The sequence below is a fragment of the Pseudophryne corroboree genome, chromosome 6 (assembly GCF_028390025.1).
Source record: "Pseudophryne corroboree isolate aPseCor3 chromosome 6, aPseCor3.hap2, whole genome shotgun sequence".
Taxonomy (NCBI): Eukaryota; Metazoa; Chordata; class Amphibia; order Anura; family Myobatrachidae; genus Pseudophryne; species Pseudophryne corroboree.
This window is the reverse complement of record NC_086449.1, coordinates 499,332,595-499,345,528: the sequence shown is the minus strand read 5'-3', so window position 1 is coordinate 499,345,528 and position 12,934 is coordinate 499,332,595. Positions and strand designations below refer to the sequence as shown.

Here is a 12,934-nt window from a genome sequence, read left to right as displayed (position 1 = left end):
TATCACAGGTTGTACGGTGTGATTGGTGTGGCTGGTATGAGTCTTACCCGGGATTCATAAATCCTTCCTTATTGTGTACGCTCGTCCGGGCTAAGTACCTAACTGAGGCTTGGAGGAGGGTCATAGGGGGAGGAGCCAGTGCACACCACCTGATCGTAAAGCTTTACTTTTGTGCCCTGTCTCCTGCGGAGCCGCTATTCCCCATGGTCCTTTCAGGAACCCCAGCATCCACTACGGACTCCGAGAAATAGAATTATCGGTAAGTAAATTCTTATTTTTTGGTTAAACCGAGCGCTTGTGTGTATTGCTAACTGGTGTTGTGTGAAAAAAACTTAAATAAATGTAATAAGGAAAAATAAAAAATAAAATATTATAAAAATTAAAATTAAAATAAAAAAATTAAAAATTCAAACGATAGGGGAGGGGGAGGGAGGAGGGGTAAAGTGCAATGTTTACAGCTCCTTTCAGAGTGATTGGTTGGGAGCTTGAGAAAGAATCCTATTTGGATTCGAAACGCGTTGGAGAAGACTAGAAGCAACTACAAGGACTCTTACTCCGTCACCGCCAGCGTTCGCAATACCGGAAGTAAGGACCCGAACTTCCGGTCGCGGCGGAAAAGACGGAGCAGCGGCAAAAGCGCGGCCAGCAGGAGGAGGAAGAAGAAAGGCAGTTACAGCTCACCAGGAGTGAGTCCAGCCCGCCCACCAACCTGATCTCTGCCACCACATACAGGAACCTCCAGCCACGCTCACACGCACTATTAGGGTAAGTCAGGGACAGTTACACCCTAAAAGACTTTGCCCTTTGATATGTGTCTCCAAGCTCCCAACCAATCACTCTGAAAGGAGCTGTAAACATTGCACTTTACCCCTCCCCCTCCCCTATCGTTTTAATTTTTATTTTTATTTTTATAATATTTTATTTTTTATTTTTCCTTATTACATTTATTTAAGTTTTTTTCACACAACACCAGTTAGCAATACACACAAGCGCTCGGTTTAACCAAAAATCCAGAAAGCACCAACAAACAACCTGAGCAGCACTTTAATTCACAGCGCAGCAAACTATACCAAGTTTTATAGGTTACTACTGTGCATGCGTATGCACTGCAATGTGCATGCGCGTCGTACGGGTACAAACAGCTGGGCAATGCTTCTAGCGACGAATCCATTCGCACGGGTGTTCGCAAGGAGATTGACAGGAAGAGGGCGTCCATGGGTGTCAACTGACCATTTTCTGGGAGTGGTCGGGAAAACGCAGGCGTGTCCAGGCTTTTGCAGGGCAGGCGTCTGACGTAAATTCCAGGACCGGACAGGCTGAAGTGATCGCAAGGGCTGAGTAAGTTCAGACCTACTCTGAAACTGCAAAAAACGTTTTCAGCCCGCTCGGCTGCAAAAGCGAAAATACACTCCCCCGTGGGCGGCGACTATGCGTTTGCACGGCTGCAAAAAGAAGCTAGCGAGCGATCAACTCGGTATGAGGGCCATTGTGCTTCTAGCAGTTTATTCTTCTGTACAGTCACACCGGAGATATTTTATTTTTTACTAAGAAAATTGTTCTGCATTTTTATTAATCTACATCATAGCAATGTAATTCTTTGGAAAACCACACTGGAGACTGGCAATTCACCTTTCTGCTATCAGACCACTTTATTTCCTCCTTCCCCTTGCCAGCTTCATCACTAGAACTAGAAGGAATTGTAATCTGGTCTCCACATTAGTGCTTGTAGAAATCGTGTTATAAAACGGTGTAGGATGTCCGATACCCCGATTAACTTACTGCTCCGTTTTATAACTGCATTAACTGCTAAGAGTTGTTACTGATAGTTTCTGGCAGATGCATGAGCTAAGAGAACTGTATATACTGTAGTTGCGAAGGCACTGTATGAGGAATGGATATTCCATAGAAGAACAATGCAAACATTCAGTATTTTGGAGAAACACATCTACCAATGTGCACAGTCTTACTTAAAATATTTCACTTTGTTCATAAACTTAAAATTGTTGGCAAGTGTGGTATCGGTTGAAAATAACCTGAAAATATATCTGCTTATGCAGTCACATTGTACAGATTATTATTTTTTATCTGATTTCAGCAAATTGAACCCTCGCTTTACACTAAACTTTTTCAAAAAGCTTTGGATCCAGATGTGTTCAATGAAATTTTGAACATTCTACGGCTCAAGTATATTGAGTAAGTGACAATACCATAACTTTAGTGCACTGACAGATGCTATTTACCTTCAGCCAGAAATGGCATTGCAGAAACAAAGGAATGATACAGAACATACACCCGTTGGTGGTTCTTTTTTATTTTCCACTGTCCATGTTCCAGAATGGAGTATAATTACAAGGAATGCATATACTGTACCCTTACATCTAAAGAGGTGTTACTGGGTTGTACTTGGGCATTTTTAAGTAGGCTAAGCTTGGTGACAGCATATTGCCACATCTGCAGGCTACTGAGATATGGATAAAAGTAAAAATATGCCTATTTGGATAAGTGTTAATTACCCCCTAGTATAAGGCAGGTGAAAGTGTTCACTGATGTTGATGACTAATAGCATAACTGGGGTATACATTTTGGCAATGGCATCTTCTGATGTTTATTACTGTTCATGTAGGTGGATATACAAATTTTTTTTTGCAAATGCTAATTTAGAGTAACATACGCCATATTTATTTCTTACTCTGCATCAGTCCCAAACTGTAAGCTTATGGAAAAAGAGATTTTATTTATTTTTTCATGTGCTCACTTCTTTTTTCAGGTGCTCACTTATTTTATTAGGAATGGTTTTTGTTGGGCTAATTGCGAGTCAGAACAATAACTGTCTGTTTTCAACCCATAAGTAGGTGTTTCCTTCCCATGAAAAAAAAAATGCCTCTATGAGAGCTTTAAAAGCATATACAGTAAATAAGAAAATCCAAAAAATAAAATAAAAATGTAGGTCTATTGCCCTATAGTTAGATTGCCCTATGTTTACAGTCTCCGGTGGGTGAATTGGGAGTGGGTGATTGCCTAGGGATATGGCAGTCAATTTTTCTTCTGGGTATGCCGGTTATAAAAACTACTGACTTACCTTATAGGGCCATAGAGGGTCCGACTGGTTGCTCCTCCAGTTGGTTGTGGTGCCAATTGCAGTATATAGTAAATAAAATGTATAATTGCGCTTACACTGTACAAAGATGCAAAGGTTCTGAATGCGAAGCTTTCACATAATCAAATGCATGGAACAATGAACCAAAGGGGAATGATCCCTTGAATGGTATAGCTATAAGAGAAAATGAACAATAGTGCAAGTACGCCAATATAATAGATAATTTCCTTTAATGATCTGTATATTGAACTCACAAACGCAGGTTTTTTGAGAGCATATCACAGTAAAGGAGGTTCACGGTTAGGAACAATTGGTGAATTCCATACTTCTTTCTTATGGCAAGATTAGGAAGGCTGGAAAATAATAAAAAAGTGCAATACAGGTTGAGTCTCCCTTATCCAAAATGCTTGGGACCAGAGGTATTTTGGATATCGGATTTTTCCGTATTTTGGAATAATTGCATACCATAATGAGATATCATGGCGATGGGACCTAAATCTAAGCACATAATGCATTTATGTTTCATATACACCTTATACACACAGCCTGAAGGTCATTTTAGCCAATATTTTTTATAACTTTGTGCATTAAACAAAGTGTGCGTACATTCACACAATTCATTTATGTTTCATATACACCTCATATACAGAGCCTGAAGGTCATTTAATACAATATTTTTAATAACTGTGTATTAAACAAAGTTTGTGTACATTGAGCCATCAAAAAACAAAGGTTTCACTATCTCACTCTCACTCAAAAAAGTCCGTATTTCGGAATATTCCGTATTTCGGAATATTTGGATATGGGATACTCAACCTGTAGTGCAAAACCTGATGTGCAAATAAACAATTTAATTAGCACCAAATGCACTCACAAACATAGATTAAAAAGAAGCTTGTAATAAAGTGCTGGATGGATGGAGTCACATATACTTATCAAAAGATAAGTCTCGCAGAGGTCCCACAGAGTTCCAGATGCTCAAGGGGGTTTCTCAAGGAGATTCCAATTCCAGTCAATCCAAGGGTAGCCACAGCTGCTTAATGCATTTCGAAACAAAGGGTTCTTCCTCAGAAGCGTTTAGTTTACCAATTGCAATACTAGCTGTCCAGCGGTTGCCGCAAAAGATTGTGCTGTTTGCGGCATAGACGCGTCGGAAGTCTGCCCGTCCGTTTCCTGTGACGCCAGACGGCAGGGGCGGCTCATGATTGCGGTGCTGCCTTGCTGCGGTTCCCACTCCTCTGGGTCTCCAACGTGTTTCGAATCTATACAGATTCTTTCTTTGTACACTGCACAACATCCACTCTAGCACTTGGTACCAGCCTTTTGCTGCAGTCTAACTACGTCAAATTTCAAATACTGAGTTGCTTCATTCACACAATAGCGCAGCAGACTATTCCTCCATTCATCCAGATACAAAACATGTCGAGCCAAATGTAACAGAGTGAGAGTTTCAAAAAGTGAGAGATTTGGTAAGGTTTTGCAGTTCTTTTTAAAGTGGCAATCATTTACACAGCAAGATCAACCTGGTTTTGCCTGTAAATGATTGCCACTTTAAAAAAAAACCTGAAAAAGCTTACCAAATCTCTCACTTTCTGAAACTCTCACTCTATTACATTTGGCCCATCGTCTCTTTCGCTGCTTACAGACATGTCTTTTTTTTTTCTTTTTAGATATTTATATAATAGTCTTGTTTTTAATGAATGTAGAAGGACTTTTTATAAAGAGGCATATTTTAATTTTTTCAAACCCATATTATCAATAGAGTGTTAAACGTGGTGTTTATATGTTTGTGCAGCAACACTTTAATTCTTTGAGTAATAGCATGTCAGATTTGTCCATTATATAAGTAATACTGATCAGTACCCTGTCTACTCAGGGAATCAAATCGAGTAAATTAGTGGTGTTTGCTGCCTTGAAAGAACGAAAGAAAGAAAGAAAGAAAGAAACAAATAAAAACCCTCTTCATCAGTATCCAACTGCAGATAGTCTTTTCTGGCACAGGTTCCCCCAGTTAAAGAGTCAGTAATGCTTCTTAAAAGTGCTTTGCTTTGATTCTATCTAGAGTATGGTCACAGCACTGGCACTATGCAAGCACTGACAGGTGCAGTTTGTGTTATAACCCCAGGAGTTTGTAAATTGACCATCTTTGAGAAACACTGGCATATACAGATGTATCCTCGCTGATCTGACTGTTTACAGTCCTCCTTTACATAAAATAAAAATATTATTAGATTAAAAAAAAAGAGTACAACTATATATATTACCTAAGATTTTCAACAAAGCATTAAAAAATAGATAGCAAAGTGATTTCAGTATTTTGAAGATGTCCATATTTTTATAACAGTTGTCTTCTATATTTTCTTCCCTAGAAATGAGGACGCAGCCGTTGTGCTGGAGATCTTACAAAGGTTTTCTCAGCTTAGCAGGTTTGACATGGTTGTAATGTTTTTGTCAGGATCAGAAAAAGAAAGTAAGTTCTGAATGCTGAATATGAGTACATTACCTATTATCCTAAATGTATTGTAATACCCTGGGCCCGTACGTAGCCTTTAACATACCATAAAGGATGATTAATCCTAAAACACAAGATACATTATATAGAAATTCTTAGAACATTCACAAAAAGATATGCAAACTTTCTTTTACTTCATAGAATGGTATAATTTAGAGAGTTTTCTTCTCTAGAAGTGTGTATTACTGTGTTTGTGTGTGCAGGAGACAAGATGTCTGCCTGTAATTTCAGTGGGATGCCTTTGCACTTTACAGGTGCCTCTCATGTCAAAAATGGAATTTATTCATGCAAGTCTGTAGTGAAAACATATGAAATTTACGATTGTGATACATAATAAAGATAGCTTAAAAGACAGTATATAGACAGTCAATGGGTCGACACCAGATGGTCGATAGTTAAATAAATGACAGGGTCAAGAGGTTGACGTGCAAATGGTCAACACAGAAAAGGTTGACACTTTTTTTTTGTTGCTCATTTTAACACTCATTTTAACTGCAACCCTAAACCTAACCCTCCCTCTTGTGCCTAACCCTAACTCTCCGCACGGTGCTTAACCTTAAACCTCCCCCTGGTGCTGATTACTAACTGTCCCATTCTTCAGCCTAACCCTCCATCAAGTGCCTAACCCTAACCGTCCCATTCTGCAGCCTAACCTTAACCCTCCATCAATCCTAAAAATGATTTTAAAAAGTCATGAAATACCATATGTCAACCTTTTATGTGTTGGACGTTTGCATGTCGACTTTTTAACCCTGTCAACATAAGTCCATGACGACTAACTGTCGACCATCTGGTGTTGACTCTTGAAGTCTTGCTATTGGTTTTCATTGGGATTAAGGTCAGGGCTCTAAGCCACTCAAGGGCATCTATTTTCTTTTTGACAGCCTGCTTTATATCTTTGTCCTGTTGAAGGACAGTTTGAGCAGAATAGCAAGATTTTGCCATCATCCCACCAGTCCTGACCTTGGCTTACTTGGCTTGTGTGCAGTTTTTGAAAGATACAATTCACACATCTTACCACTATAATGTAAATATTCCCAGAATTTACCTTTTTGAGGAATGCCTTGGAGATTGTAGAGACTTTAGACCGATTTGCATTACCTTTCATTACAGCAATTGGTTTGAAGCTTTTTCAATGTCAGTCAGCCTCGACCAGCAACTGAGTTAAGAGTGGATGGCCTGATCTTAGTGTAGCTGTAGTATCCAGTCATTCCACTTTTGTACAACATAGTGTGTAATGCACTGCATTCCAAGGCATGTTCAGTGCATTTCCTATGGTCTTGTTAGACTTTCTTAGATTTAATCTTCTGTCTATAATAGTATATCTAACACGTAGGTAGTCACAGAGCATGATCATTTCTTTAATAGGTGGAGGTAATGAACTGGTTGTGTGGCTTGAGCTTGTGCAACTAATGTACTGGACCTGAGCAAATTTGAGATTACTTCTACAAAGGACAAAATTAATCTCCACGGCTGAAAAGTGCTTACAGTACAGTCCGGCAACGGCACTTTACAGCCAATATCTTCATGACTTGTGTACCTTAAAAGATTATAATATGTAAAGCCATACGACAACTCTTGGGACCAGAAACTTTAATTCAGTCATAAATGGCCGGATGTAATGGCGTCCGAGTTTGCTGGAGGTGCGGGATGCCGGCCGAACTCAGATGTTTTTTTTAAAGCCGCAATCATTTATAAGGCATGGTTTAGAAATAGTACAGCACTGCACTGGATACTTGATTCAAGTCTCTAGCCTGCCGATTTGATCCAGAGGAAATGTATAGAATAGTAGTTGACTTGCTAGGTTACTATTTGATCCAGTTTACATTGGCTATGTAAAGGGCCCCATACACTTATACGACATGACGGTCTAGGATTTCCCTTCAACCTACCGGCAGCCTCCCGGAAGGCAGGATAGTAAAAGATACATTGTATGCTGTCCTTTTGCATACGATGTATCATTTACTATCCCAGCCATTCCTGCGGGATCCGAAATATCACGAGTGCAGCACTTGTGATATGTCGGCTCTAGGGTGATCCGATCCAATGCTCATGGGAACGCGCATCGGATCGAGTGTAAAGCACAACGAAAATGCCTGATTTCACCCAATATATCGGCCCAATTGCCCGAATTGGGCTGAAATCGGGCATTATCGTTTTAGTGTATGGGGTCATTTATGGTGTGTACACACGGTGAGATTTTTTCTTGCGATTTTGACTACATAAGAAAATGTAGTCAATTGTAAGAAAAGTTAGTGCAGATCGCAAGGTGAAAGTCACCTTGCGATCCCGATTTGATGCCGATGCGCGGTCCCGCATTGTATGGGCCATGAGTTTTGATCGTAGGAGAGACCAAATATTTATGTTTTTCCCAGACATAAATATTTTCTAAAAGTACATACATTTTCCTGTATGTGGGAGTAGGAGTTAATTACATTTTGGGGGCGCTTAGGGGTTTTTATGCCTATGTTTTGAACCTATAACAATCTAGACATTATAACATGCTTTCAGAGGAAATTTCCTTGGTAAAGTCTAAACTTATTATTCAACATAACCCAGAGTAACGCAAATAATGAAAAACGTGTATGGTCATTAAATTTATGAAGTACCTGTGGTTATTAAGGTGTTAAGTAGTGTTTAGTAAATCCAGATTTATGGTTTGGTAAATATTATTACCCATATGCTTTTTTTTCTTTTGCAGATGTGCGCGCCTTATTTGCTTACATTGAACAATCAGAGAAGACTAATGATTCTATTCTGACTCTAAAGAAGAAATATGGCCTTTGAGTATTATTACAAGCAACAACACAACATATATAGTAAATGTACATTTTAGAAACTGCAGTTATCATGAAGGAACCATATGCTGATTTCCTGACAAAATTAATTTAACTGAAAATCTTTATAAAATAAATTTTGATATGTCAGCGTTTCTGTTTGTGCTTCTACTGTTGACTGAGAATGTCAGAACTATTGCACCTAGCATGACAAACATGCCATTGTGTTTTCAGAGCCTGTTGCATGTTGAGCTATCTGACGATGATACTACTCTGGTCATGCAGTTCTCCCTTTGGTTCCGTGCTCCCTTTGGGTGATATAAGTTTTGCTGCCTTTTAATAAGAATAAATGTATCATTACAAGACAAACAACAATATTACCTTGGTGCAACTTGTTTTAGTTTTTTTATAAGTAATAAAGGGAAGAATCCATTCCCCAAATAGAGAGCCGTAGCAGAACAAGAGAATGGGGATTATTTCCTGTATAAAGAATAAAAAAGGTATTCATATCTTCGCTGTTCCTCAATTGATGTGAGAATAGGTTTATTTAGAAATAATTACACAAGTGCAGACTTTATAATAACATTTATTATTTTAAGTAATAGTGTACTAATGTTTTTAGTAATACAGAAATCAAAAACATTCAAATATATATCAACACAAAATTAAAAGTGTACACATTTACCACAGTGTTATTTTCAGTGAGGAGTACTAAGCAGCAAAGTTAATGGAACCGGTATTTTCAGTGAGGAGTACTAAAGCAGCAAAGTTAACGGAACCATTTCTCTGAATTAAAATTACTGATTCAGTGCACCAGTAATCATTTGTATTTAGCAGAGTATATATTCTCCTTTTAGAGTGCTGTTTGTAAACTTCCAACCCAGCAGGTCATGTTTCTCTAACATCCATAAACTTACCTCCCAACTGTCCCGATTTTTGTGGGACTGTTCCGTTTTTTGTGGGCTGTCCCACCCACGGGTCGCAGTGTCCCGCGGTGGGGTGAGCAATTGGGAGGCACTGTCACTCGCTGCTCTGCTTAGCAGAGCAGCAGTGAATAGACGCTGTGTGCATGCGCACAGCATCTATTCAGTGGAGGGAGAGGGGGCATGCCAGCAGCTCCCAGAGCGCTGGGCATGCCCCCTCAGTGACGAAGATGGGGGCGTGGCTCACAATTGTGGGCCCTCCCACGAAGCCATGCCCCCTTTTCAGTAGGCCACACCCCTTTTTCGGGCGAGCGCTCTTCGCGCATGTGAAAATGTCCCTCTTTCCATCTCTCAAAGGTTGGGAGGTATGCATAAGGAATACTGGGGTTCACTTAGTACAATGGGTTTAGATGGGGTCCAAAGGAGCCGGTGCACTTTAAATTCTTCAACTGGGTGTGCTGGCTCCTCCCCATTATGCCCCCTCCTACAGCCAGTTTAGAAAAATGTTCCCTCAGGAGAGGATGCACACTCTGGAGCTCCAGAGGATTTTTTCTTCAGTTTATTTTAAAATTTGTTATTTTTGGTATACTGTTTGGGCAACAGTATACCTGCACCATGGGAGTTGGGGGGAGGGGTGGGTTGGTTACCGGTCTCTTCAGGCATCAGAGCCGCTTCCCCGCTGCAGGACCACCGTCCTGAGAGTTTGTTGGTACCGCAGGGCATTTTGCCTTGGCGAACGCAATCGCAGCACGCTGCACACCCCTAACATAAGCCAGAAAGCGAGAAGAGTGGTGAGTACCACTAGGGGGGTCCCCCAGTTCTTGGTGCAGCGCAATCGCAGGGGCGGCATACGGTCACCTCCCTGGGTGGACCCGCTATAGCCCCCCCTGTGTACACTGGCAGCGGTGATGAAAACTAGCATTCATGTGATGTTTTACACTTATTAGAAGGCTTTGCCAGTATAAATATCTACATAGCTCCGGTGCCATTACAGGGGGCGGAGCTTCCACAGAGCGGGACCAGCGGCATTTTGGCGCCTTCATCTGCTTACAGCTGCAGCAGCAAGGACACACAGCTCCAGGCACTCCAGGTTACGCAGGAAACTGGTACAGGGGTGTAAAACGGGGAGAGCCCGCTATTGTACACAAATCTAGTGTCCTGAAAAGGACAAGTAATCTGGTTTCTACTGTGATTATATATATATATATATATATATATATATATATATATATATATACACTCTCACTCGGTCTCCTTCTCACATACAGTAAGGGCAGGCTTGCTATTGTACCGTGTGTGTGTGTGTGTGTGTGTGTTGTTTACTGTAAACATGGTCAAACACCAATTGTACAGTGTATGTCACACCAAATTCTCTCCCTCTATAACTGGTTCCCTATCATGTGAACAATGCAGTCAGTTTTCACAAGTTAGTGAGGAGGGGGGGGGGGGGTCAGGAGCCATCCTGGCTCGGTGCCATTAAAACTATGATGGCAGATATGATAGTTCAGGGCCACTTAAACGTGGGCTGTCTGATTTACTTGCTAGGAAATTGGTAAATCTGCACAGAATACTGTATTAATAATGTCTGTTTTGATTTAGTAATTTGTTAAACCAACATTATGCTTACTATACAAACAAATAAATTCAGCAATGGGTTGGTGGTGCTCCCGGAAAATAGTTCAGTAAACTATATGAAGAAGGGTGGTCTTAAGAAAGAGCAAAAGACAAAAGCAGCTATATGCCTTTTCCAGGGCACGCTTAGAAAAAAATGAATCTATATAAGAAAGTGATGAATTATGAAAATATGAGTAAATTAATACTTAACTTTTATTAAGATATACTTGATAAAAGGGAGAAAGCGAATATAGATAATTGCTAAAAATTTTGGGGCGATGAAAATATAGAAAGGCGAAAATATGTTTACTCCCCTAATGATCCAAAAAATTACTCCAATATTGGATTGAAAACATCTTTGTGGGAGTAGACCTGCTCCATTGGGTTCAGCTATCCCATGTCAGAATATCAGAATTGGATATTGGAGAAAATTCAATGTCTGGGACCGCACAGAGAGCTGGAAAGACTCAAATGGTATGAGAGTAAAATACCTACGGTACCTAGTATTCCCTGGTGGTCTCCCAACCGGGTACTGACCAGGCCCTGCAGTGTATGGCTTCCAAGATCAGACGAGATTGGGCATACTCAGTGCGGTTTGACCGTAGGTGAGTAAATCTCCAGCATGTGCAATCAATTCCAGTGTGCGGTTATCCCCGGCAGATTTTATAGATATGATAGTCTGACAGGGAATAATCCCCTATATGAAATATAATATAAATGATTCAGTGTATTGGAAAAAACCCCACCGTATTCTGATGGGTGTTTGTTGCTCCCATATAAAAAAACCCTATTGTATCACATTTGTACAGAGAGCAAAGGATGTATTCTCTTAAAGCATATATTAGATGTTCCTATGATTAGATATCAGACAGTTGTATTTTGGAACCAATCATATAAATATGGTAATTCAACAGGGAATGATCCCCTTGTTTACACAAATACTGAATGTTCCTATGGTCAGATATCACATAGTATTAATACTGAACATTCAGAATGAATGATTTACTCTCAGAATCTGAGGAAGAGGTACGGGAGGAATTAGAACCTAATACAGGGGATTCCACTTCTGCCCAGGGTATTGAGCCCCTCATTCTTGCTATCAGGGATGTTTTAAAAATCCCTTTGGAAGACGCTGCAGTACCGCACTCGTTTTCTCTTACGTCCTAGAGGATGCTGGGTCCACATTAGTACCATGGGGTATAGATGGGTCCCTTGGGAGCCATGGGCACTTTAAGAGTTTAATAGTGTGGGCTGGCTCCTCCCTCTATGCCCCTCCTACCAGACTCTGTTTAGAAAATGTGCCCGGTGGAGACGGTCACAGCTAGGGGAGCTCCTAGGAGTTCTTTTAGTTTTATTATTTTATGAAAGAGTTAGGCACAGGGAGGCTGCTGGCAACAGTCTCCCTGCTTCGTGGGACTTGGGGGGGAGTAGGATCCAACCCTCTGAGGTTTATGGCCCCTATCTCCCCTGACAGGACACTGAGCTCAGGGTGTCGTTCGCAAACCCCTGAGGCAACTGCTCGCTCCCGCAGCACTGCCACCACCCCCTAACAGAGCCAGAAGACATCGGTGGTGAGTAGGACACCGGCGCCCCGACAAGCAGGGAGCCGGTGAAAGAATGGCGGCATCAGGGTGGAGCGTTGCGCTATGGGAGGGCTCAGAGGTACTGTTGTGCGGCACTGTGTGGAGCGCCCTGGACCAGCGCAATACCCTTACACTGGTCACAGAAGCTATCAAGGACACTACTGCTCCTAGCAACCAATACCTCAGGCCAGTATAATCTCTAGAAGTACGGGAAGACGTGCCATTTTAGGGGACGGAGCTTCTCCTCAGAGCGGACCCAGCACTCACCAGTGCCATTTTCTGACAGGGAGCGCTGACCCTCCACATAACTCCAGCTATCCTGTGTGGTACCAGTGGGTTATAGAAGGGGGGAGAGTGTTTAATCACATTAGTGTACTGTGTAATCTATTAAGGCTACTCAGCGCCAGGCTTTTATTCTATAACTGCCT

General features: G+C 41.1%; 1 protein-coding gene and 1 pseudogene across 1 annotated transcript in view; one reads left to right on the top strand and one right to left on the bottom strand.

Annotated features, from left to right (window-relative positions):
- The window catches only part of RPAP3 (RNA polymerase II associated protein 3), a 255,507-nt gene extending 246,612 nt beyond the window's left edge, over positions 1-8,895 (top strand). The window contains exons 15-17 of the mRNA XM_063927361.1: positions 2,096-2,193; positions 5,467-5,567; positions 8,311-8,895. Coding sequence (XP_063783431.1) covers positions 2,096-2,193; positions 5,467-5,567; positions 8,311-8,396 — 285 coding nt within the window. The 3' untranslated portion in view covers positions 8,397-8,895. The remainder of the gene's footprint in view (positions 1-2,095; positions 2,194-5,466; positions 5,568-8,310) is intronic.
- A 2,516-nt stretch (positions 8,896-11,411) lies between these two features.
- On the bottom strand, positions 11,412-11,530 carry LOC134937024 (5S ribosomal RNA; annotated as a pseudogene).
- Between the last annotated feature and the right edge of the window lie 1,404 nt (positions 11,531-12,934).